Source organism: Mobula birostris, chromosome 10 (genome assembly GCF_030028105.1).
Source record: "Mobula birostris isolate sMobBir1 chromosome 10, sMobBir1.hap1, whole genome shotgun sequence".
In the NCBI taxonomy this organism is placed as follows: Eukaryota; Metazoa; Chordata; class Chondrichthyes; order Myliobatiformes; family Myliobatidae; genus Mobula; species Mobula birostris.
The window spans coordinates 130,799,070-130,824,079 of NC_092379.1; the positions used below are offsets into that span (position 1 = coordinate 130,799,070).

The 25,010-nt window shown below is 45.4% G+C and overlaps 1 protein-coding gene and 1 long non-coding RNA gene across 2 annotated transcripts in view; one reads left to right on the plus strand and one right to left on the minus strand.

The window, feature by feature from the left end:
• The window catches only part of LOC140204341 (uncharacterized), a 50,362-nt gene extending 33,662 nt beyond the window's left edge, over positions 1 to 16,700 (plus strand). The window contains exons 3-4 of the long non-coding RNA XR_011887592.1: positions 2,137 to 2,289; positions 16,334 to 16,700. This is a non-coding gene — a long non-coding RNA (uncharacterized lncRNA). The remainder of the gene's footprint in view (positions 1 to 2,136; positions 2,290 to 16,333) is intronic.
• Positions 1 to 25,010, minus strand: part of slc25a43 (solute carrier family 25 member 43) — a 42,570-nt gene that overhangs the window by 3,179 nt on the left and 14,381 nt on the right. The window contains exons 3-4 of the mRNA XM_072270990.1: positions 16,051 to 16,223; positions 4,241 to 4,375 (exon numbers count right to left, since the gene is read on the minus strand). Coding sequence (XP_072127091.1) covers positions 4,241 to 4,375; positions 16,051 to 16,223 — 308 coding nt within the window. The remainder of the gene's footprint in view (positions 1 to 4,240; positions 4,376 to 16,050; positions 16,224 to 25,010) is intronic.

Here is a 25,010-nt window from a genome sequence, read left to right on the forward strand (position 1 = left end):
TGGGTGACCATAGGTGCTGTTCAGGGTAAACTAACATGGCAGAGCACAAACACAGACTCAAGAGATTCTGCAGATGCTGGAAATCTTGAGTAACAAAACCAGAAAAGGCATTGGTTAGACCACATCTGGAGCACCGTGAGCTGCTTTGGGGCCCTTATCAAAGTAAAAATGTCCTGGCGTTGGAGAGGGTCCAGAGGAGGTTTACAAGAATGATTCTGGAATGAAAAGATTAATGTACGAGGAGCATTTGATGTCTCAGGACCTATACTCACTGAAATTCACAAGAGTGGGGGGAAGGGAAGCTCATTGAAACCCAATGGATATTGGAAGGCTTGTATAGAGTGGATTTGGGGAGGATGTTTCCAATAACAGGGGAGTCTACAACCAGAGGGGCCACAGACTCAGAATAGAAGGACATCTACAAGATGAGGAGGGAATTCTTTAGCCAGAGGGTGGTGAATCTGTGGAATTCATTGACACGGATGACAGTGGAGGCCAAGTCATTGGGTATATTTAAAGTGGTTCTTAATTAGTCAGGGCATCAAAGATTACTGGAAGAAATAGGAGAATGGGGTTGAGAGGGAAAATAAATTAGCCATGATTGAATGGCAGAGCAGACATAATGGGCTGAATGGCCTAATTCTTATGGTCTTACAAGTAGTTGGTTGCCAGAAACAGACAGAACCTCCAGCCAAGATTAGAACTTTGATAAAATATAATAATGGTCAGAACATCAGGATAGTAAATCTAATTATCCCATTTTGGGGCTTTTGCTATGAAGTTGTTTGTGCAGCTCACAGCTCCTTTGCCTCTCGATGAGGCTGTGCATCTTAATGGAAGGAGTAAAAGGGGAAATAAGGTTGGGGTAGGGCATAGTCATTGGGAACTTGATAGGCGATTCGAGATTGTTTCATGTCACTTCCAGTACACAAGAATGAAATAATTGTTACTCCAGATCCAATACAGCACAAAAATACACCACAAGATAAAGAACACAATAAAGATAAATACTGTACCTACATACACAGACTGAATGAATGCCCATAAAGTGATGCTAGGTACAGGGATGTCTGTCAGGTGACTTAGTCCGGCAGGAGCTTTGGTTGAGTGAAGTCCCCAAGTAATTGAGGGATTTAAGAAACCAAGACTGATCAAATGTAAGATCCCAACAGAAGTTAGAAACATGCAGACAGATAATGGACATTTGAATATCACGTGGTGAAAGAACTCAACATTGCTAATTGACTAGGTTCCAAATGTTTATCCATCTGGATTCGCCAAATGGATCGAGTAGAGTTTTCAAACAAAATAAAATCTTCTTACCCCTGTGAAATGGGTGTAAATACCAGAAAGTCATTACAATTCTCTTTACTGTTGATACTTGTGTTGTTCTGCTCAGTATGGTGGGCCTGCTATGTTAGTGCTGGAATGAGTGGTGACACTCACGAGCCGTGCCAGCACATCTTAGTTTGTTTGGTTGTTAATGCAAACGTTTTGACATACAGTACTGTGCAAAAGTCTTGGGCACATATATATAGCTAGAGTGTCTAAGACTTTTGTACAGTACTGTATACGTCAATGTGGAGCAGAGAGGGAGTCTGTAAATCTGAGGGAGCAAAGGATGTTGGGAATGCTGAAGCTGGGGCACCGTGGGACGGGTGTGGGACAGGTGGCAGAGAAGGAGTGCCAGGAGTGGGGGGTGGTACGGATGCAGACACACCCAGCTCTGAGACACTCGACTCCAAACAATTTATTTATTGATCATTACAGACTGTCTCTCTGGTGCTTCCTGTTCCCTCCCCTCTCCCTTCCCCTCTTTCCAACCATAATTTCCCTCTCCCTGTCCCCTTCCCACTCTCAGTCCACAATAGAGACCCATATCAGAATCAAGTTTATCATCACTCATGTATGTCATGAAATTTGTGTTTTTATTTGCAACAGTACAGTGCAATACATAAAGTTACTACAGTACTGTGCTAAAGCCTTAGGCACCCTAGCTGTATGTATGTGCCTAAGACTTTTGCACAGTACTGTGCTTGTGCTAAATAATTTGGAATCAAATCTGAATCAGAATTGAACCTCCAAAAAGTAATATTTTTGTAAAACTCAACCGAACTCACCCATGTATTTATTTAGAGACTCCAGACGGCAACAGCCCACACCGACCAATCATACCCACGTGGCCAAATAACCTACCAACCCGTACTTCGGAACGTGGGAGGAGACTGGAGCACTGGGAGGAAACCCACGCGGTCATGGGGAGAGCGTACAAACTCCTTACAGACAGCGGTAGGAATTGAACTTAGGTCTCTCTGCTGTAATAGCATTACTCTAACTGCTACATATGTTATAGAACATCAGAAGGCACTGACAGGAGAGTTATGAAACACAACAGTGAGATGTTAAGGCGGGCGAGGAAAAACTCAGGCGTGTGGTAGGTTTTAAAGAGTTGTAAAGCAGGAAAGAGGTGGATAAATTGCGAAGATTTAAGGGCAAGAGCCAATCTGTGTGACACCAGGACGCAGTAGATAACAGCCCAATCTGTTATCTCTGCAGACATTGGCACCACTGTACAGCACTTACGGCCTCTTTGTAATGTAGTGAACCATCTTCTTGAGCTAATGCAGTCTATGTGGTGAATGCACTGTCTGTGTTACCGTGTATCATCAGAGTGGCTTTGTGGTTTACTAGGCTGCTTCAGAGAGCAGTTCAAACTAACCACATCATGTGGATCTGGAGCCAGAGGCCAAATTGGACAAGGCTCTCAGACATTCTTCTCTGTCAGATAGTCATTGGTATTTTACAACAATCTGAAACTTCCATCATCTCCATTACCCACATGAGTGTTTTTATTCTGGATCAGAGCCATAGAGTTTTACTGCACAGAAACAGGCCCTTCAGCCCATCTAGTCTATGCCAAACTGGTATTCTGCCTAGTCCCATCAATCTGCACCAGAACCATAGTCCTCCATACCCCTCCCATCCATGTACTTGTCCAAACTTCTCCTAACTGTTACAATAGAACCTGCATCCATAACTTCCTCATCCACACTCATACCACCTTCTGAGTGAAGAAGTTCTCCTTAAATATTTCACCTTTCACCCTTAACCTTTGACCTCTAGTTCTAGTTTCATCCAACCTTAGAGGAAAAAAAACTGCTAGCATTGACCCTATCTATAACCTTCATAATTAATTAACTATTAATTGGCTAGCTAATTATTAGGTTTAGTTGATTAACAGAACTAATCTTTCCTATCTGATGTGGTTGGACTTGTACTTATGTTTGTGGATGATGTGGACAGGATTAGTTTGACAACCATCCTATTGTCTTCTGACCAATTGAACAATATCAAATCACTTTTCTATCGATCAGTTGTTCCTCCAAAAGGTTCTCCCCCGTGGTCCCCCCCTCCGGCAATTAATCTGATCAACCATTCAAGATATCCCCATCCCACCCCTTCTATCCATTAGCTCAGACACTGGACTGTAAACACCTCAAACCACTTTCCATAATGCTTGTAAATTCATGCTGATGTGTCAAGATTCAAGATTGTTTAATGTCATTTCCACCAGTACACAAATGTAAAGGAGAACGAAATAATTGTTACTCCGGATCTGATGTAGCATTAAAAAAAAACCCACAATAAGGTAAAGAACACAATAATAAAAACACAATAAATATAAATATGTAAGATAGATTATATACATAGATTGATTGTATGTCCATACAGTGACACCAGGCACAGGATTGTCTGTACATACGCTGACTCTGACAGGAAGTGATAAAGTAGTGTTGGTGAGCTGTGTTACTGGGTGGAGGTGTTGATCAGCTTTACTGCTTGGGGAAAGGAACTGTTTTTGAGTCTGGTGGTCCTGACATGGATGCTACGTGGCCTCCTCTCTAATGGGATTGGGACAAACAGTCCACGAGCAGGAAGGGTGGGATCTGTTATGATATTTATGTATTTAAGCACTTCTTATTTGAAATATGTACATCTAACTTTAATGTTATATAATTCTTTATTCGCTATAATTGTTGAATGATGTTGTTTTTGCTGCATGTCACGCCCCGACCAACACCCCAGCAAATTCCTAATCCATGCAAATGTATAAATGTATATGGTGAATAATGCTGATTCCTGAATCATCTCTAGCGTTTGAACACAGAGCAGAATCAATGCATTTCTCCGGTTCTGTGTCCGCCTGACAACTGCTGGGTTTTATAGGGGCTGGGATTACCTTTAGTAGGTTGGCAGAGAGGCCGTTCCACAGACTCAGAAAACCCTTTATCTTCACAATTTGCTTGAAACAGTCGATGACACCAGTAAAATGAACATCAACGCCACCGTAGTGTGGGAGCAGCGGACTTTGTGCCTACAATGAAAGAGACAGTGTTCAGGTACAGAAATTAAATACAAGATAATGATTAGCTCTATTTGTCAACATGTACATTGAAATATGCGGAGAAATGCTCTGCGTATGTCAAGTCAAATCAAATCAGTGAAGGCGTGCTGGGGCATCCCATGAGTGTCGCCACGCTTCTGGAGCCAAGATAGCAAGCCCCCAACTCACGAGCACTAACCTGTACGTCCCTGGAACGTGGGATGAGACCAGAGTATCCAGGGAAACCCACCCGACTCCAGGGAGAGCGTACAAACTCTTCTTTGACAGCGGGAGGGACTGAACCCTGATCTCACAGCTGGCGCCATAAAGTGTCGTGCTGACCGCCACGCCACCTCGCCGCCCTGCCACATCCTCAAGAAGACAACATCTATCTTCAGGAATCTGCCATCCTCTCCCAGGGCACGCGCACTTCTCATTGCTACTGTCAGACTGGAGGTACAGACGTGTGAAGTCCCACACCACCGGGTTCAAGAACCGTGACTTCTCTTCAACCCGCCAGCACAGCCCTAACCCTAGCTCAGCGAAGGAATACCACAATCACCTCTTCACTACCAAGGACTTTGTGCAAAAGCAAGATCTTAGTATAGAAAAAAATAAGTCTTGTATTTCACTGTATGCTACAACTTTAAGTATAATTTCTATTCTGTGTGTTTACATGACGAAGAGGCTGCTGCATGCATGATTTTCTTTATGCTGTACCTCACTGTACTTGTGCATGTGACACTAAACTCGACTTTGGGGAGACAAACTATGAACATACACTACTGAAGGAACGTTTCAATTGCCTCTAGTTGACCTGCCAATGGAAGTGGTTGCAGGAAAGCAGCATCCATTATCAGGGCACCCCACTCCACTCCCATCACCCAGGTCATGCTCTCTTCTCGCTGCTGCTGTCAGGAAAGCTGTTCAGGAGCCTCAGGACTCACACCACCAGGTTCAGGAACAGTTATTACCCCTCAACTATCAAACTCTCGAATCGGTGGAGATAACTTCATTCAACTTCATTTGACCCATCACTGAAGTGTTCCCACAACCAATGGCCTCACTTCCAAGGACTCTTTATCTCATGTTCTCACTATTGATTGCTGATTTGTTTATTATTATTACTTGTTTTTGCATTTGCACAGACTGTTGTCTTCTGCACTCCAGACGATCGCCCTGGTCCAGCGGTCTTTCATTGAATCTGTTACGGCCATTATTCTATAGATTACTGAGTATGCCCCCAAGGAGGTGTATATGGTGAAATATATATACTTTGATAATAACATTTACCTTGAACTTTGAAGTTGTAACTTTCTTGACTAGTCAAGGTGTCAAAGGTTACAAGGAGAATGGAGTTGAGAGGGAAAATAAATCAGCCATGATGGAATAGCAGAGTAGACTTGAAGGGCAAATGGCCTAATTCTGCTCCTGTGTCTTATGGACCTGCCACAACCTTCCCCCCATATCACAGACAGCTGGGGAGGGGGGAAGAGGTAACTGAACCACAATCTGTGATCGCTGGCACTGGAAAGTATTCCATTAACTGCTGCACTTCAATGTTGAAGTGAGAATGTTTTCTGGTTACGAAGCAGTTATGAAAGGATAACATTGCTTCCCCTACAGCTCTGAGAATTGTACCTTGGAAGCTGTAATGTGCACCCGAGATACCAGGTTAATGCCTCCTTCAACAGTGCGATGCTCCCTCAGTACTGCACTGAAACGTTTGTTTTGTCACCGTTGTGGGGTTCCAACCCACTAAAGGTGAGATCAGGTTCAACAAGGCCGACAGTCCAAATTCCCACAGCGAATACCAAGCATCGAGCAAGTGGACACATAGATCCTTTCCCCAGGACAGAAAACCATCTCTGTGGTAGCCTAATGGTTGGTGCAACGCTAATACAGCTCGGAATGTTCCGGAGTTCGGAGTTCAGTTCTGGCACCGTTCTGTAATGAGTCTCTCTATATCCTCACCCTGGAATACATGGGTTTACCCCAGGGGCTCTGGGTTCCTCCCACAATCCAAAGGCATACTGGGTAGGCTAACTGGTCATTGTAAATTGTCCTGTGATCAGTTTAGGGTTAATTGGGATTGTGAGGTTACTGGGGCGGCGTGGCTCCACACTGTATTGCTAATTAAGGAAATGGCCAATATGAGAAGGCATGATTTTAAATTGATTGGAGGAAAGTACGGTGGGCAGGGGGTTGGAAGCCAAAGGGAAGTTGTGTTACACAGAGAGTGGTGGGTGTGTGGAACCTGCTGCCAGGGGTGGAGTTGGAGGCGGATACATGAGGGACATTTAAGTATCTCTTAAGATAGGCACATGGATGATAGGAAAATGGAGGGCGATGTAGGAGGGAGGGGTTAGATTGACCTTGGAGTAGGTTAAAATGTTAGTACAACCTCGAGGGCCAAAGTATCTCCTCTATTTCCCAGATACCCACCCTTACCCCATCTTCCTGCCGCCTTAACAGTGTTAGAGTTCTTCTTGTCCTCACCTACCTCCCCATGAGTCTCTGCATCCAACACAGCATTCTCTGCAACTTCCACCATCCTCAACGGGATCCTACCACCAAACACATCTTTACCTCCCATCCACTCTCTGCTTTCCACAGGGATCGGTCTCTCCATCATTCCCTTGCCCATTTGACCATCCTCACTAATCCCCCTCCAGGCACTTATCCCTACAAGCAACAGAAATGCTACACCTGCCCATTCACCGCCCCAAACAGCCCTTCCAGGTGAGGCGACACTTCACCTGCAAACCTGGTGGGGTTACCCATTGTATCCGGTGCTCCCAATGTGGCCTCCTCTACATTGGTGAGATCTGATGTGTATTGGGGGACCTCCACTCCATCCACCAAAAGCAGAATTTCCTGGTGGCCAACTATTTTAATTCCTATTCCCATTCCTGATCTGACCTGTGTGGATGAGCGTGTGCCTACAAAGACTTACTCTACATTCCCAAACCAAAAGCCATGGATGAACCAGGAGGTACGTCGTCTGCTGAAGGCTAGATCTGTGGCATGCAAGTCTGGCAACCCAGGCCTGTACCAGAAAACCAGGTATGATTTGAGCAAGCTACTTCAAGGGAGAAAAGACAACTTTGAAAGAGGTTGGAGGCAACATCGGATGCACGACAACTCTGGCAGGGTCTGCAAGATATTATTTCCTACAAAGCGAAACCCAATAGCATGAATGACAGTGATGCTTCATACCAGATGAACTCAACGTCTTCTATGCCCACTTTGAAAGGGAGAACACAACTACAGCTGTGAAGATCCCTGCTGCACCTGATAACCCTGTGATCTCTGTCTCAGAGGCCTATGTTAGGATGTCAAAAGAGAGTGAACCCTCGCAAGGTGGAAAGTCCTGATGGAGTACAGTACTTGGTAAGACTCTGAAAACCTGTGCCAACCAACTAGCAGGAGTATTCAAGGACATGTTCAACCTCTCACTGCTATGGGTGGAAGTTCCCACTTTCTTCAAAAAGGCAACAATTATACCAGTGCCGGAGAAGAATAATGTGGGCTGCCTTAATGACTATCGCCCAGTAGCATTCACATTGACAGTGATGAAATGCTTTGAGAGGTTGGTCATGACTAGGTCTCAGCAAGGACCTGGACCCATTGCAATTTGCCTATTGCCACAATAGGTCAATGGCACATGCAATCTCAATGGTTCTCCACACGGCTTTAGACCACCTGGACAACACAAACACCTACGTCGAGATGCTGTTCATCGACTATAGTTCAGCATTTAATACCATCATTCCCACAATCCTGATTGAGAAGTTGCAAAACCTGGGCCTCTGTACCTCCCTCTGCAATTGGATCCTTGACTTCCTAACTAGAAGACCACAATCTGTGTGGATTGGTGATAACATATCCTCCTTGCTGACGATCAACACTGGTGAACCTCACGGGGTGCGTGCTTAGCCCACTGCTATACTCTCTCTATACCCATGACTGTGTTGCTAGACATAGCTCAAATACCATCTCCAAAATTTGCTGATGATATAGCCATCATTGGTAGAATCTCAGGTGGTGACGAGAGGGCGTACAGGAGTGAGATATGCCAACTAGTGGAGTGGTGCCGCAGCAACAACCTGGCACTCAACATCAGTAAGATGAAAGAGCTGATTGTGGACTTCAGGAAGGGTAAGACGAAGGAACACATAACAATCCTCATAGAGGGATCAGAAGTGGAGAGAGTGAGTAGTTTCAAGTTCCTGGATGTCAAGATCTCGGAGAATCTAACCTGGTCCCGACATAGCAATGTAGTTATAAAGAAGGCAAGACAGCAGCTATACTTTACTAGGAGTTTGAACAGTTTTGGTATGTGAACAAATACACTCAAAAACTTCTATAGATGTAGCGTGGAGAGCATTCTGACAGGCTGCATCACTGTCAGGTATGGGGGGGAGTGGGGGCTACTGAACAGGACCGAAAGAAGCTGCAGAAGGTTGTAAATCTAGTCAGCTCCATCTTGGGCACTAGTCTACAAAGTACCCAGGACATCTTCAAGGAGCGGTCTCAGAAAGGCAGCGTCCATTATTAAGGACCTCCAGCACCCAGGGCATGCCCTTTTCTCACTGTTACCATCAGGTAGGAGGTACAGAAGCCTGAAGGTACACACTCAGCGATTCAGGAACAGCTTCTTCCCCTCCGCCATCTGATTCCTAAATGGACTTTGAACCCTTGGACACTACCTCACTTTTTTAATAGATAGTATTTCTGTTTTTTGCAAGATTTTTAATCTATTCAATATCAGAATCAGAATCCTTTATTATCACCAAGTTTGTGGACACATACAGGGAATTTGATGCCGGTTTCCCTGAGCTCTCGCTGCACAGAATCAAAAAGCAAACAAAACAATACTGCAAATAATTGTGAACTATATACAGTGAGGTATACCTGTGTCTGTACAGGTGGACTTGGTTTATAATAGACTAAAATTCAAGTGTTCATAAGACTGATGGCATATGGAAAGAAACTGCTCTTATACCTATTTGTCCTGGCATACAGTGATCTAAAGCGCCTACCGGAAGGAAGGAGTTGGAACAGGTGATGTCCAGGGTGTGATGGGTCTACAATGATGCTGCTTGCTCGCTTCCTGACTCTAGATGCATATAAGTCCTGAATCGAGGGCAGCTTCACAACAATAATCCTTTCCGCAGCCCTGATGGCCCTTTGGAGTCTATTCTTGTCTTGTTTGGTAGCTGATCCAAACCAGACAGTGATGGACGAACAGAGAACATACTGGATTATTCATGAATAGAATTGGATCAGCAGCTCCTGAGGCAGGTTGTACTTCCTGAGTTGACGTAGGAAATACAACCTCTGCTGAGCCTTTTTGATATACGTATACTGTATAAAGTATAGTGAATAAAATGTACTTACTCATTTATTATTATTATTATTATTTTCTATATTATGTGTTGCATTGAACTGCTGCTGCTAAGTTAACAAATTTCACGTCACATGCCGGTGATAATAGACCTGATTCTGATTCTGATTCTGACATGTCCATGGCCTCCTCTTTGTACCATGATGAGGACACTCTCAGGCTGGAGGAGCAACACCTTTTATTCCATCTGGGTAGCCTCTAACCTGATGGCATGAAAATCGATTTCTCCTTCCAGTAATTCTTTTCCCTCCCCCCTTCTTCTTCTTCTATTCCCCACGTTGGTCTCTTACCTCTTCTCCTCACCTGCCTATTACCCTCCCCTGGTGTCCCTCCTTCACCTATCACCTTCTAGCTGTCCACTTTTCCCCCGCTCCCCCCACCCCACCTTCTATTCTGGCAACTCCCATTCCAGTCCTGAAGCCGGGTCTTGGTTGACTCTCCATAGATGCTGCCTGACTTGCCGAGTTCCTTCAGCATTTTGTGAGTGGTACTCTGTGCAGTAATGTCTGTGTTCAGTACATACTTAGAATTTAGTTCACTCAGTGGCAGCATTGAAGTCACTAACAAGGTGAGACACAATCTACTACAACAGGCTCTGGAGACACAAACTGGCTGCTGTGTGACGGGTGCAATTTGACCTTCAACACACCCTTTAATTAGGCCAGCTGACTGTAGGGCGTGCTTCCAGCCTGCAATCAGATTATCTTGGTTCAAAGCCGGTCATAAAATAATTAAGCATGTGGAACTCCAATTTTCTCAAACTTAGAAAGTGACTAATTTCGATAATGTCAGCAGGCCGTGCTAACACAGTAGCATAGCACAATGTTATTATAGGTTGAGCTTTGGAGTTCAGAGTTCATTCCCAGCGTCCTCTGTCAAAGAGTTTATACATTCTTCCCATTTCCTCCCACATTCTAAACATGTACCAGTGAGTAGGTTACTAGGTCTTTGTAAATTGTCCTGTGACTAGGCTAGGGTAACGTTGGTGGGTTGATAGTGGCCGAATTTGGTGGGGCAGAAGAGCCTATTCCACAACGCATCTCTAAATTTTAAAAAAAACAGAATACAAAACAGCTGAAAGTGTTTCTGATAAATCAGTGAGCAACCAGCTGGGAAAAAAACACAACCAGTGAGATTCTGGAGAAGTTAATAATTAATGCTGTAAGTAGGTGAAGAATTAGTGTAAAGGGGATTTCTAGAACTTTCCTGGTAACCTCATCTACACATAACTTGCCATACAGTCTGGGGAGATAGCTGCAGATACAAGGCAGAGCAGATGTGCACAGCGGTAAGGTGAGATATTCACAGGGCTCAGAACAACGAAAGGTGGAGGGACGGCTCGTGTTGAGGAACCAGGGAGTCTGCAGAGGGACATGGACAGATTAGGAGAATGGGCAAAGAAATTGCAGGTTCTTTATGGCATATGGTCACGCACTTTGGTAGAAGGAATAAAGATGTAGACTATTTTCTAAACAGGAAGCAAATTCAGAAATCTGAGGTGCAAAGGGACTTGGAGATCTCGTGAACGATTTCCTAAAGGGTAACTTGCACGGTTGAGATTGTGGTAAGGAGAGGAAATGTAATGTTAGTGTTCATTTTGAGAAGACTAGAATATAAAAGCAAGAATGTAATGTTGAGGCTTTTTAAGGCATTGGTCAGATTGCACTTGCAGCATCGTGAGCTGTTTTGGACCTCTTACCCAAGAAAAGATGTGCAGGCATTGGAGATAGTCCAGAGGAGGTTCACAAGAATGATCCCGGGAACGATAGTGTTAATGTACGAAGAGCGTTTGATGGCTCTGGGCTTGTCCTCGCTGGAGTTTAGAAGGATAGGGGGGAAACTCATGGAAACCTATCGAATATTGAAAGGCCTACATAGAGTGAACATGGAGAGGATGTATCCGAAAGTGGAGCAGTCTAGCAGCAGAGGCCACAGCCTAGGAATAGAAGGATATCCCTTCAGAACAGATATGAGTAAGAATTTCTTTAGCCACAGACTGTGAATCTGTGGAATTCATTGCCATAGACGGCAGCAGAGGGCAAGTCATTGGATATATTTAAGGTGGAGGTTTACAGGTTCTTGATTAGAAGGGGATCAAAAGTTACGGGGAGAAGGGGTTGAGAGGGATAATAAATCAGCCATGATGGAATAGCAGAGCAGACTTGATGTGCCAAATTTCCTAACTTTGCTCCTTTGTCTTTAAGTCTTAGGGACCTGCCATAACCCAACCCCAGTATTCTTGAAAACTTCACTGCCAGTCTCATTGTCTCTGTTCCGTGTTTCAGCACCATTTAGATCTGCTGCTCTGTTCCAATCAGTGATGGCAAATAGAACATCATGGGGGCGGAGGGAATATTTTCACAGATTCAGATTCAGACCCTGAAGTTTTATAAAACTCTTCCATGCAGTATTGGAAATACAGCAAGCAATTTGCATAAATCAAATTCTGCTTAGATTTGCTTTATTAGTCACACGTACGTCCACGTTGGAGGATGTGCTGGAGTTGGCCTGCAAGTATCACTGCGGTTCTGGAGCCGATGTAACATGCCCACGGCTCGCCAACCCTAATCTGTGTGTCCTCAGCGCCATTTTTCTTCCTTCGCTTTAGATTTAGAGTCACAGCGAGCCCAACTGCACCCGTGTGACCAATTAACTTACTAACCCGCACGTCTTTGGAACGCGGAAGGAAGCCGTAGCGCCTGAGGGAGACCCGTGGTCGCGGGGAGAGCGTACAAATGCCTCACAGGCAGCGGGGTGTATTGAACCTGGGCCAGAGGTACTGACGGAATCTCTGTTCATCCTCCCCGTGGAACGTGTGGGTTTTCCCCGGGTGCTCCGGTTTCCTCCCACAGTCCAGGTAGGTTAATTCGTCATTGTAAATAGGCCCGTGATGAGGTTAGGGTTAATCAGGGTTGTGCGGTTGCTGGGGCGACGTGGCTCTCAAAGGGCCTACTCCCTGACGTAAAATAAATAAATAAATGGTGAATAGGAGGGGCAGAATTTGAAGGTGACTGGAGGGAGGGGGGATATCAGAGGTAAGCCCCTCACACAGAGAGTGGTGGGTGTGTGGAACGCGTTGCCAGGGTGGTGATAGAGGCAGATACATTACAGACATTGAAGTAACTCCTAGATAGGCACATGGATGAAGGGAAAATGGAGGGTTATGTAGGAGGGAAGGGTCAGATTGGTCTTGGAGTAGATTAAAAGATCGGCACAAGGGCCTCTGTTGTGCTGTAATGTACAATCTCCTCCATTTCCCAGACATCCACGCTCTCCACATCTTCCAGCCACCTTAACAGGGATAGAGTTCCCCTTGTCCTCGGCTACCACCCCGTGAGTCCCTGCATCCAACACAGCATTCTCCGCAGCTTCCACCATCTTCAACGGGATCCTAACACCAAACACACCTTTACCTCATCTCCACTCTCTGCTTTCCACAGGGATCACTTCCTCCATGATTGCCTCGTCCATTCATCCCCCCGACACATATTCTTACAAGCCACAGAAATGCTGCACCTGCCCAGTCACCTCCACTCAGGGCCTCAAACAGTCCTCCCAGTTCAGGCAGTAATTCACGGCAAAGCTGTTGAGGTTGTCTATTGTATCCGATGTTCCCAATGGGGCCTCCCCTACATCGGTGAGACCTGACATGTATTGGGGGGGGCCGCTTTTGTTGAGCACCTCCTCTCCATCCGCCAAAAGTGGATCTTTCTTAAGATATTCCTTAAACCCCAAACTACCAACCAAGCTTTAAGCTAACCAGCCTAATTTTTCTTCATCTGGTTTAGAGATATATGGTGTTTGATAATGTTTTACTGCACATTAAAAGCACTATATAAATGCAAATGATAGCCAACCATTTTAATTCCCATTCCCATTCCTGTTCCGACATGTTGGTCCATTGCCATCTCTTTTGCCACAATGAGGCCATCTTCAGGGTGGAAAACCAAAACCTCATATTCCATCTAGGAATATACTCATACACCAAACTGATGGCATGGATATCAATTTCTCCTTCCGGTAATTTTCCCCCTCCCCCTTTCCTCTTCTTCTATTCCCCCCCCTGGCCTCTTACCGCTTCTCACCTGCCTATCACCTCCCCAGGCCCTCTCTTCCTTCCCTTTCTCCTATGATCCACTCTCCTCTCCTATCAGATTCCTTCCTCTCCAGCCCACTACCTTTCCCACCCACCTGGCTTCACTTTATCATCTTCTGGCTATCATCCTCCTCCTCCTCCTCCTCCTCCCCGTCTCTTTATTCCGGCAACTCCCCACCCCCTTCTTTTCCAGTCCCGAAGAAGGGTCTCAGCCCGAAATGTCAACTGTGTATTCATTTGCATAGATGCTGCCTGACCTGCTGAGTTCCTCCAGCATTTTGTGTGAGTTGCTCTGTGTTCAATATATATTTAGAACGAGGTTCACTCAGTGACAGTATTAAAGCCACTTTAGTCATTAATTGAAATACAGCACAGGTTAGTGCCGCCTAACAACCCGCAATTTTTCCCTAGCCTAATCACAGGACAACTTACAATGACCAACTAACTTAACCACTGGTACGTCTTTGGACTGTGGGAGGAAACTAGAGCACCTGGAGGAAACCCACACGGTCACGGGGAGAACATACAAACTCCGGGAATGAGGTGAGACACGATCTACTAAAACAGGCTCTGGAGACACAAACTGGCTGCTGTGTGACAATTTGACCTTCAACACACCCTTTAATTAGGCCAGCTGACTGTAGGACGTGCCTCCAGCTTGCAATCAGATTCTCTTGGTTAGAAACCAGCCATAAAATAATTAAGCACGTGGAACTCTCACTTTCTCAACTTTGAGGAAGTGACGAATTCCTGAAGTGTCACCGGGCCACGTGAACATGGTCGAGTCGCAGTTTGCGCAATGTTATTATGGGTGGGGCTTTGGAGTTGAGAGTTCAGTCTCGATGCCCTCCGTAAGGAGTTTGAACATTCTTCCCGTGAATGTGTGGGTTCCCACTGTCCAAAGATGTACCATTTAGTAGGTTGATTGGTCATTGAAAATTGTCCTGTGATTAGGCCAGGAATAAGCCTGTCGGTTGTTGGGTGGTGAGGCTCAAACAGCCTGTTCCACAACGTATCTCTAAATTTTGAAAAACAGAATACAAAACAGCTGGAAGTATTTCTGGTAAATCAGTGAGCAACCAGCTGGGAAAAAACACACACAAACCAGTGAGATTCTGGAGAAGTTAATAACTAATGTTGTAAACAGGTGAAGAATTAGTGTAAAGAGGATTTCCAGAACTTTCCTGGTAACCTCGTCTACACATAACTTGCCATACAGTCTGGAGAGAGAGCTGCAGGTACAAGGCGCACAGTGGTAAGGTGAGATATGCACGGGGCTCAGAACAACGATAGGTGGAGGGACGGGTCGTGTTGAGGAACCAGGGAGTCTGCAGAAGGACATGGACAGATTAGGAGAACGGGCAAAGAAATCGCAGATGGCTTATGGCATATGGGTCATGCACTTTGGTAGAAGGAATAAAGATATAGACTATTTTCTAAACAGGAAGCAAGTTCAGAAATCCGACGTACAAAGAGACTTGGAGTCCTCGTGAACATTTTCCTAAAGGCTAACTAGCAGGTTGAGTTGGTGGTAAAGATGGTAAATGCAGTGTTAGCATTCATCCAGAGGACTAGAATATAAAAGCAAGCGTGTAATGTTGAGGCTTTATAAGGGACTGGTCAGATTGCACTTGGAATATTGTGAGCAGTTCTGGGCCCTTTATCTTAGAAAGGATGCGCTGGCATTGGAGAACCTCCACAGGAGATTCATGAGAATGATCCTGGGAATGAAAGGGTTAATGTATGAAGCGTGTAGCTGCTGGAGTTTAGAAAAGAAGGGGAGAGACTCATTGAAAACTATTAAATATTGAAAAGCCTACATAGAGTAAATGTGGAGAGGATGTTTCCTATAGAGGGGGGAGTCTAGGACCAGAGAGCACAGCTTCAGAACAGGAGGATATCCACTTAGAACAGAGAAAACGGGATTTGTTTAGCCAGAGAGTAGTGAATCTATGGAATTCATTGTCACAGACAGCTGTGAGGGCCAAGTTATTGCGGAGGTTTATAGGGTCTTGATTAGTAAAGGTGTCAAAGGTTACAGGGAGAAAGCAGGAGAATGGGGTTGAGAGGGATAATAAACCAGCAATCGTGGTGGAATGGTGGAGAGAACTCGATAGGCCAAATGGCCCAATTCTGCTGCAACGTTTTATGGTTTCTCACCTGCATCTTCCTCTTCACGGTCTCAAAAGGGAAGGAAAGGGTCTGAGCCACAGAAGCTGCCAGGCAACCATTGAGAAAGTTCTGGAGCGGCGTGAATTTCACACTGGGCTTGTTCCAGAGTTTATCCAGGTTAATGTAGACTAAAAATGAACCTGCCGAGAAAGGTACTGCTCCTGGAAAAGAAAATGCAGGAACTAACTCTCAACTAATTCCAAAGGAATATCACAGATCCTTAAACCCTATATTTAAATCCAAATGGGATCTATTTTATTTTCATTTATAGATACAACGCAGAAAAGGCCCATCCAGCCCAACAAAACCCACTGTCCAGCAACTCTAACCCCACAGGACAATTTACCATGACCAATTACCCTACCAACTAGTACGCCTTTGGACTGTGGGAGGGAACCAGAGCACCCGGAGGAAACACACGCGGTCACGGGGAGAACGTACAAACTCCTTACAGACGGCATCGGAACTGAACACCAGACCCAGGAACCCTGTGTGTGCTGAAGTATCACTGAAGGTAACTTTACAGAGATGTACAAGATGATCAGAAGCATAGATAAAATTGACAACCACAGATTTTTCCCCCCAAGGCAGGAATGGCTATTACGAGAGTGCATAATTTTAAGGTGACTGGAGGGAAGTTTGGGGGGGGGGGGTAAATGTCAGAGGAAGTGTTTGTTTGTGTGTTTTTTTTACACACAGAGAGTGGTGAGTGTGTGAAACTCAGTGCTGGGGTGATGGTACAGGCAGATACATTACAGGGCACTTAAAAGACTCCTCGTTAGACAAATGGATGACAGAAAAATGGAGGCTTATGGGGGAGGGAAGGGTAAATTAAAAGGCTGGCACAACATTGTGGGCTGAAGGGCCTGTACCATTCTATGTTCAAATACTGTAATCTACTTGAAAACTGTTGGGTAAGAGATAGAAAACAGACAGGAGATTGAGATAATTCCCTTGTCCTTTCTCGAAGCAGTCTTGTGGGATGTCTTATGGGATGTGCCTGCCCGTTCCAATCACTTTATTCTGGAATTTTTAATGGAAGGAGTCAGTCCATTGACACAAGTGAACAAATCTGGCTGGGGAAGTAACATGTAGGACAAATTAGAATGTATTTGTGGGGTTTTGGATGACAGGTTTCATGCAGCTTTCTGAAGAAAGGAAGTTACTTGGATTTGAATAACTAAAGTTATTTAGCGTAAACTGGAGTTACTGTTCAAATCCTGGGAAGACAGCAGCCTGCATACTGTGTGCTCGCAAGAACATCACTGTGATAATGGCTACCAATTTATTTTGACAATGATGCTTAAGTAGGCACAGAGCTCATAGAATGTGACGAAACGGGCTTTTTAACATCGTAAACCAGTGGGTTGTTGTGTTGTTTCCCGCTCGCTGTGAAAATGGGGGACACCTCCCTCTCCCTTGCCAGGGAGAGAGAACCTGTGGGTTGCCGAATGCCAGATGAATTGCGATAGTCTTTGGGGTAACTGCAAGGTCTGTGTCCTTGCTATCGCCTAGCTCACGCTTGTGCTCGGTAGCGGGTGCACTTTTTGTTTTGCCGGTGGGGGGAGGGGGGATTGTTGCTCGCCGCCGCTTACACGTGTGAGGGGGTAACTGGGGGGGGGGACTTTGGGGTTTTCACGTTTAACTGTCGTTCATTCTTTGGGGCACTTCTCTGTTTTCGGGAATGTTTGCGAAGAAAAAGCATTTCAGGATGTATATTGTATACATTTCCCTGATATTAAATTGAACTTTTGAATTTCTTTAAAATCATCATTCGTTGGTCAAAACGTTTTAACTAAAGCCTCACAATCTCCTGGAAGAACAAACATCCCAGCTGAGGTGCTGCCAGGCCTGCTGAGCTCTGCCAGCCTCTTGTGTCTGTTTGCTTTGGATTTCCAGCATCTGCAGGATTTCTCACCTCCAGTGGTTCAGCTTTCCCTCAGACCTGCACTGGAGCCGAATATTATACATCCATCCCCAGAATGGGGCTTGGACCTGTTAGAGTGGATTTCTTTTGGGTAGATGATTTGTTTACACTTAAATGACTCTGGCCACAGGGGAGATGTCTTCCTTTTTTAAAGAAAGGGGCTTCCCTTCCTCCACCATCAACTCTGCTCTCAAACGCATCTCCCCCATTTCACGTACCTCTGCTCTCACTCCATCCTCCCGCCACCCCACTAGGAATAGGGTTCCCCTGGTCCTCACCTACCACCCCACCAGCCTCCGGGTCCAACATATTATTCTCCGTACCTTCCGCCACCTCCAACTGGATCCCACCACTAAGCACATCTTTCCCTCCCCCCCCCACTCTGCTTTCCGCAGGGATCGCTCCCTACGTGACTCCCTTGTCCATTCGTCCCCCCCATCCCTCCCCACTGATCTCCCTCCTGGCACTTACCCGTGTAAGCGGAACAAGTGCTACACATGCCCTTACACTTCCTCCCTTACCACCATTCAGGGCCCCAAACAGTCCTTCCAGGTGAGGCGACACTTCACCTGTGAGTCGACTGGGGTGATATACTGTGTCCGGTGCTCCCGATGTGGCCTTTTATATATTGGCGAGACCCGATGCAGACTGGGAGACCGCTTTGCTGAACATCTACGCTCTGTCCGCCAGAGAAAGCAGGATCTCCCAGTGGCCACACATTTTAATTCCACATCCCATTCCCATTCTGACATGTCTATCCATGGCCTCCTCTACTGTAAAGATGAAGCCACACTCAGGTTGGAGGAACAACACCTTACATTCCGTCTGGGTAGCCTCCAACCTGATGGCATGAACATCGACTTCTCTAACTTCAGCTAATGCCCCACCTCCCCCTTGTACCCCATTTGTTATTTATTTTTATGCACACATTCTTTCTCTCACTCTCCTTTTTCTCCCTCTGTCCCTCTGAATATACCCCTTAACCATCCTCTGGGTTCCCCCCCCCTTGTCTTTCTCCCCGTATCTCCTGTCCCATGATCCTCTCGTATCCCCTTTGCCAATCACCTGTCCAGCTCTTGGCTCCATCCCTCCCCCTCCTGTCTTCTCCTATCATTTTGAATCTCCCCCTCCCCCTCCAACTTTCAAATCCCTTACTCACTCTTCCTTCAGTTAGTCCTGACGAAGGGTCTCGGCCTGAAACGTCGACTGCACCTCTTCCTACAGATGCTGCCTGGCCTGCTGCGTTCACCAGCAACTTTGATGTGTGTTGCTTGATGTGTGTTGCTTGGCCACCAGACTTCTGTTTTAACTGTTTGACAAAGGACTGTGGATGGAGTCCACCACAATGGGCTTCCTAAAAAGTGTGAATACCAGATGCTTCTGGTAGTTTGACCTGATGCTGTAGTTTTGAAGGCAGTATCACCTATACATTATAAATATTAATTGTCTTCTATGTTAGCATGGGAAATGCCAAATAAATGTATCGTAGACTTAACTTATATTCCTAAAAGCTGTAGATACCAACCCAGACATGTTGGCGTCAGGAGGAAAGGATGGTGTGAGATTTTGTATGTAGCTTCAATAGGAAGCATTGTCTGTAACTTTTTAAGTAGGGATTGCCTTTGTGTTTAGTATATAAATATCGAGCCCACATTTAGCTAGCAGACCTTCCTCCGGAAAGCGTCTCTGTCTGTAAGATGCCTGCTGTACCTTGTTGTGTCGAATAAAGAAGCTGCTTTGTATCTACCAGTGACTCTGTCTCTCTGGTGATTTCATCCACGTTACAACAGGACCTCCCACTTGAGATGGATTCCCTATGTTCCCTGGGTCAGGTACAGGCTGAACTGAGGCCGTGGCCTGACAGGCTGAACGTGACCCGACCGTGGCCTGAATGTGACAGGCTCCTGGATTGGCTGTGACTGCCAACTCACTTTTGTGAACTTCAGCTCTGAATGCTATCTGCTTACTTTGATTGCTTGCACAATTTGTTTTTTTTCCTGCACGTTGGGTGCTTGATGGCCTTCTTTTTCAAAGGGTTCTGTTGGGTTTCTTTGTTTTGAGGCTGTCTGTAAGGATACGAATCTCAAGGTTGTATATAGTACACAGATAATAAATGTATATTGAACATTAAAGCAGCTTGGCAGAATGCAAGAAATCAGTTTTGTATTAGATTAGATTCAACTTCATTGTCATTGTGCCGAGTACAGATACAAAGCCAATGAAATGCATTTAGCATCTAGCAGACACTAAGCATTTCTAGGCATTTGTAGCAACACACAGAAAAAGAAATACTGGAGGAACTCAGCCAGTCAGGCAGAATCACAGTTACACACATGGCTTCACAGATTTATAGGCTGGTAAAGAAGGCATATGGCATGCTTTCCTCTGTTAGTCAAGGAGCTGAATTTAATATTCAGAAAGTTATGTTTCAGCTTTATAAAACTGTAGTGTTGCAGTCTGATCTGGTTGCCCCGTTATAAGAAGCCTTTGGAGAGTGGGCATTGGAGGTTTAGAGTCATAGAGCTCTACAGCACAGAAACAGGCTATTTGGCCCATCTAGTCCATGCTAAACTATTATTCTACCTAGCCCCATCAACCTGCACCGAGACCACGGCCCTCCATGGCCTATCCATGTACTTATCCAAACTTCCCTTAAATGTTGAAATCAAACCTGCACCCACTCTCACCATCCTGAGTAAACAAGTTCCCCTTAACCTATAACCTCTAGTTATGCCTCCGTGGAAAAAGTCTGCTTGCATTTACCTTATTTACACCCTCATAATTTGGCATGCCTCTATCAAATCTCCCCTCAATCTTCTACATTCCAAGAAATAAAGGTCCTAACCTATCCAACCTTTCGTTATACCTCAGGTCCTCCAGTCCCGGCAACATCCTTGTAAATTTTCTCTGTACTCTTTCAACCTTACAGTATTTACATCTTTTTTGTAGGTGGTGACCAAAACTGCACACACTACTCCAAATTAGACCTCACCAAAGTCTTATACAACTTCAACATAACATCCCAACTCCTGTACTCAAACGCTGATTTACGAAGGCCAATGAGCCTAAGACTTTCTTAACCAGGGTGTTGCCTGGATTAGAGGGCACGTAAAGAGAAGTTGGACGTACTTGGGTTGATTTTTCTGGAGTGGCGGGGGCTGAGGGGATGTCTTGTTGAGGTTTAAAGGATTACAAGAGGCACAGGGAGAGTGGACTGGGGTTCCCAACCTTCTGTAGGCCAATGGCCATTACCACTGAGCAAGCTGTCTGTGGGTCCCAGCTTGGGAACCTCTGCAGAAGACAATCAGTATCTTTTTTCCCCAGGGATGAAATGTCTAATATACATTTAAGGTGAGAGGGCAAAAAGTCAAAGGAGAAGTGTAGGGATAGTTTTTTTTAAAAAAAGCTCAGAGAATGGTAGGTGCCTAGAATATGTTGCTAAGAGAGGTGATGAAGACAAACATAATAAGAGATGTTCAAGGCAGGCACCTGAATGTGCAGTAAATGGAAACATTGGACATTGTGTAGACAGAAGGCATTAGTTTAGTTGTGAACTTGATTACAGATGTAATTAATTTGGCACAACATTGTAGACTGAAGGGTCTGTTCTATGTGTGGAGGGAAACAAACAGTTCACATCTCTGGCGGAGACCTTGAATACCTGTGTTTGGATTGTAAAGGGATATAGAAAGCAAAACTTTTGTTGTGGCACCACCTAGTGGCGACTACAGGTAAACGCCACTGGCTTGCATTACTTCTTTAACATTGAACAGCACAGTACAGGCCCTTCGGCCCACAATGTTGTGTTGTCCCTAAAACCCTATCTCCCATATACATCCCACCTTAAATTCCTCCATATACCAGTCTAGTAGTCTCCTAAATTTCACTTGTGTATCTGTCTCCACCACTGACTCAGGCAGTGCATTCCATGCACCAACCACTCTCTGAGTAAAAAACCTTCCTCTAATATCCCCCTTGAACTTCCCACCCCTTACCTTAAAGCCATGTCCCCTTGTATTGAGCAGCGGTGCCCTGGGGAAGAGGTGCTGGCTATCCACTCTATCTATTCCTCTTATTATCTTGTACACCTCTATCATGTCTCCTCTCATCCTCCTTCTCTCCAAAGAGTAAAGCCCGAGCTCCCTTAATCTCTGATCATAATGCATACTCTCTAAACCAGGCAGCATCCTAGTAAATCTCCTCTGTACCCTTTCCAATGCTTCCACATCCTTCCTATAGTGAGGCGACCAGAACAGGACACAGTACTCCAAGTGTGGCCTAACCAGAGTTTTATAGAGCTGCATCATTACCTCGCGACTCTTAAACTCTATCCCTCGACTTATGAAAACTAACACTCCATAAGCTTTCTTAACTACCCTATCTACCTGTGAGGCAACTTTCAGGGATCTACAGACACGTACCCCCAGATCCCTCTGCTCCTCCACACTTCCAAGTATCCTGCCATTTACTTTGTACTCTGCCTTGGAGTTTGTTCTTCCAAAGTGTACCACCTCACACTTCTCCAGGTTGAATTCCATCTGCCACTTCTCAGCCCACTTCTGCATCCTATCAATGTCTCTCTGCAATCTTCAACAATCCTCTACACTATCCACAACGATCTATAAACTCTAAGATTTAGTTTTCCTCCACATTACAGATTACAGAATCCCACCCTGCAAAAACTCATTTCAGGGAGGTAGCACCAACAATTTGCGGGAGACTCCCGGAACTTCCGGGAGAGGTGGGATGTCCGCATTAGAGTAGCTCCTTAGCAGCCAGCCAGCTAGTTTAAATAACGTTAGCTACGCTAATGAACAAATGACACCTGTTAAACTCACCTCAACATGTCTTTTACAATCTTAACCCACCATGGGCAATAGAAAAGTCACTGTTGCAAACAGTGCAGTGAGCAACACTGTCATTATTTTTGACCCATTAGACAGGGGTACACTTTAGTGTACTCTGGGGTGAAGTACGTTTTATATTTTCTTTTTTTGGAACACTGCCATGGTACTCTCTCTCTCTCTCTCGCGCGCGCTCTCTCGCTCTCAAAAAAAAGTCGATTTCCGGGTTATTGTATATAATTTGTGGGCGTCAGGGAGCCACTATCAATATGCAGGAGACTTCTGGAACTTCCGGGAGAGGTGGCATGTCTGAGACTACCCTGCACAATATTTGCCACTTGACTCGGTAACTGGGGCTGAGGTTGCTCTAGTGTTTAGGAAACTCTGCCCAACTTGCATGTGGATTATGTGGCACAGTGGCTCACGGAATCAGATGCAGCAACACTGAGCCAGCGGAGGACATACTCAGCCAGGTTAACGGGGAAGGCATTCTGGAGAGACGGGCATCAAGTTTTAGGAAGGGAAGGTAAGGTCGAAGCAGCCAATGATGCGGCTCACAATGGTGGAATAAAGGGATCAGGAAAGATCACAGGACAGAGGAGCAGAATTAGGCCGTTTGGCCCAACTGATCACAACACTCTCCCTGCTGGTTCCGGTTGGCTGATTTATTAACCCTCTCAACCCTGTTCTGCTGCCTTTTCCCTATAACGTTTGACACACTTCCTGCACCAGGAAACACCGAGGAAGCCAGAATGTTTTGGGAAAAGATGTTGCTGGTGTAAATTGCACACACTTAACTCGAGAGTACATACTGGGTGCTCTGGGCTCTGGTCCAGGCACTGCTCCTACTTAAATACTGAAAAACATGTGTAAAAAGGAGAATGAGAGGAGATTTGATAATTATATTATACACATACACACACACACACACACACACACACACACACTCACTCTATAACAGAACTATAACACAGCAGCAGAGGTATAGACAGGATAAATGCAAGCAGGCTCTTGCAGAAGTTGGGTGAGACTAGAACTAGAGGTCATAGGTTAAGGGTGAAAGGTGAAATATTCCTGAGGGGGAACTTCTTCCCTCAGAGGATGGTGCGAGTGTGGAACGTGCTGCCAGCAGAAGTGGTGGATGCAGGTTGGATTTCAACGTTCAAGCGAAGTTTGGATAGGTACATGGATGGGAGGGGTACGGAGGGCGATAGTCCAGGTGCAGGTTGACAAGATTTGGCAGAATAATAGTCTGGCATGGACTAGATGCAACAGTTGCTGAGAGATAAAGGTTCCGGAGTTCATGAGGTATTCTGTATGAAGTGTCTGCTCCACATCTGCAGAGGAGAGAGTCAGCAGCTTCCCATTTCTGGGCATCAACATCACAGATGGCACAGCAGATAGATGTAATCATGAAGGAGGTGCACTGGCAAGTTTACTTTCTAGAAAGAAGGAGATTCAGAATGTATCTAGTATGGTGGCAGGTTGGAGATTTCTCACCAGAGTGCTGGAGACAGACCGATAATCTTATAGAGGTGTATAAAGCACGAGGAGCATAGGCAGGGTCAATAAGCGCAGTCCTTTTCCCCTAGACTGTGGGGAATCACGGCAAGGCGGTACAGGTTTAAGGTGAGAGGGGAGAGAGCTAATTGGAACCCAAGGAGGAACTTTTATCCCTATCCAGCGGGTGGTTGGTATATGGAATGAGCTGCCAGAGGAAGAGGTTGAGGCAGGTACATTAACAAGGTTTGAAAGGTTCTTGGACAGGCACGTGGATTGGAAAGGTTTAGAGCAGAGGTTCCCAACCTTTTTATGCCACGGCCCAATACACTAACAGAGGGTCCATGGACCCCAGGTTGCAAAACCCTGAGTTAAAGGGCTATGGGCCAAATACGAGTGAGTAGGACAGGCTCAGACTGGAATCTTACTCACGTGGACCAGTTAGGGTGAAGGGCCCCATTTCGGTGCTGTATGACTACCGCATTATAATATATAAAAAGATATAGGAGCAGAATTAGGCCATTTGGCCCATCGAGTCCGCTCTGCAATTTAATCATCATGGCTGATCCGTTTTCCCTCTCTGCCCCAATCTCCTGCCTTCTCCGCACATTCCTTCATGCCCTGACTAATCAAGAATCTATCAACATTTGCCTTAAATATACCCAGTGACTTGCCCT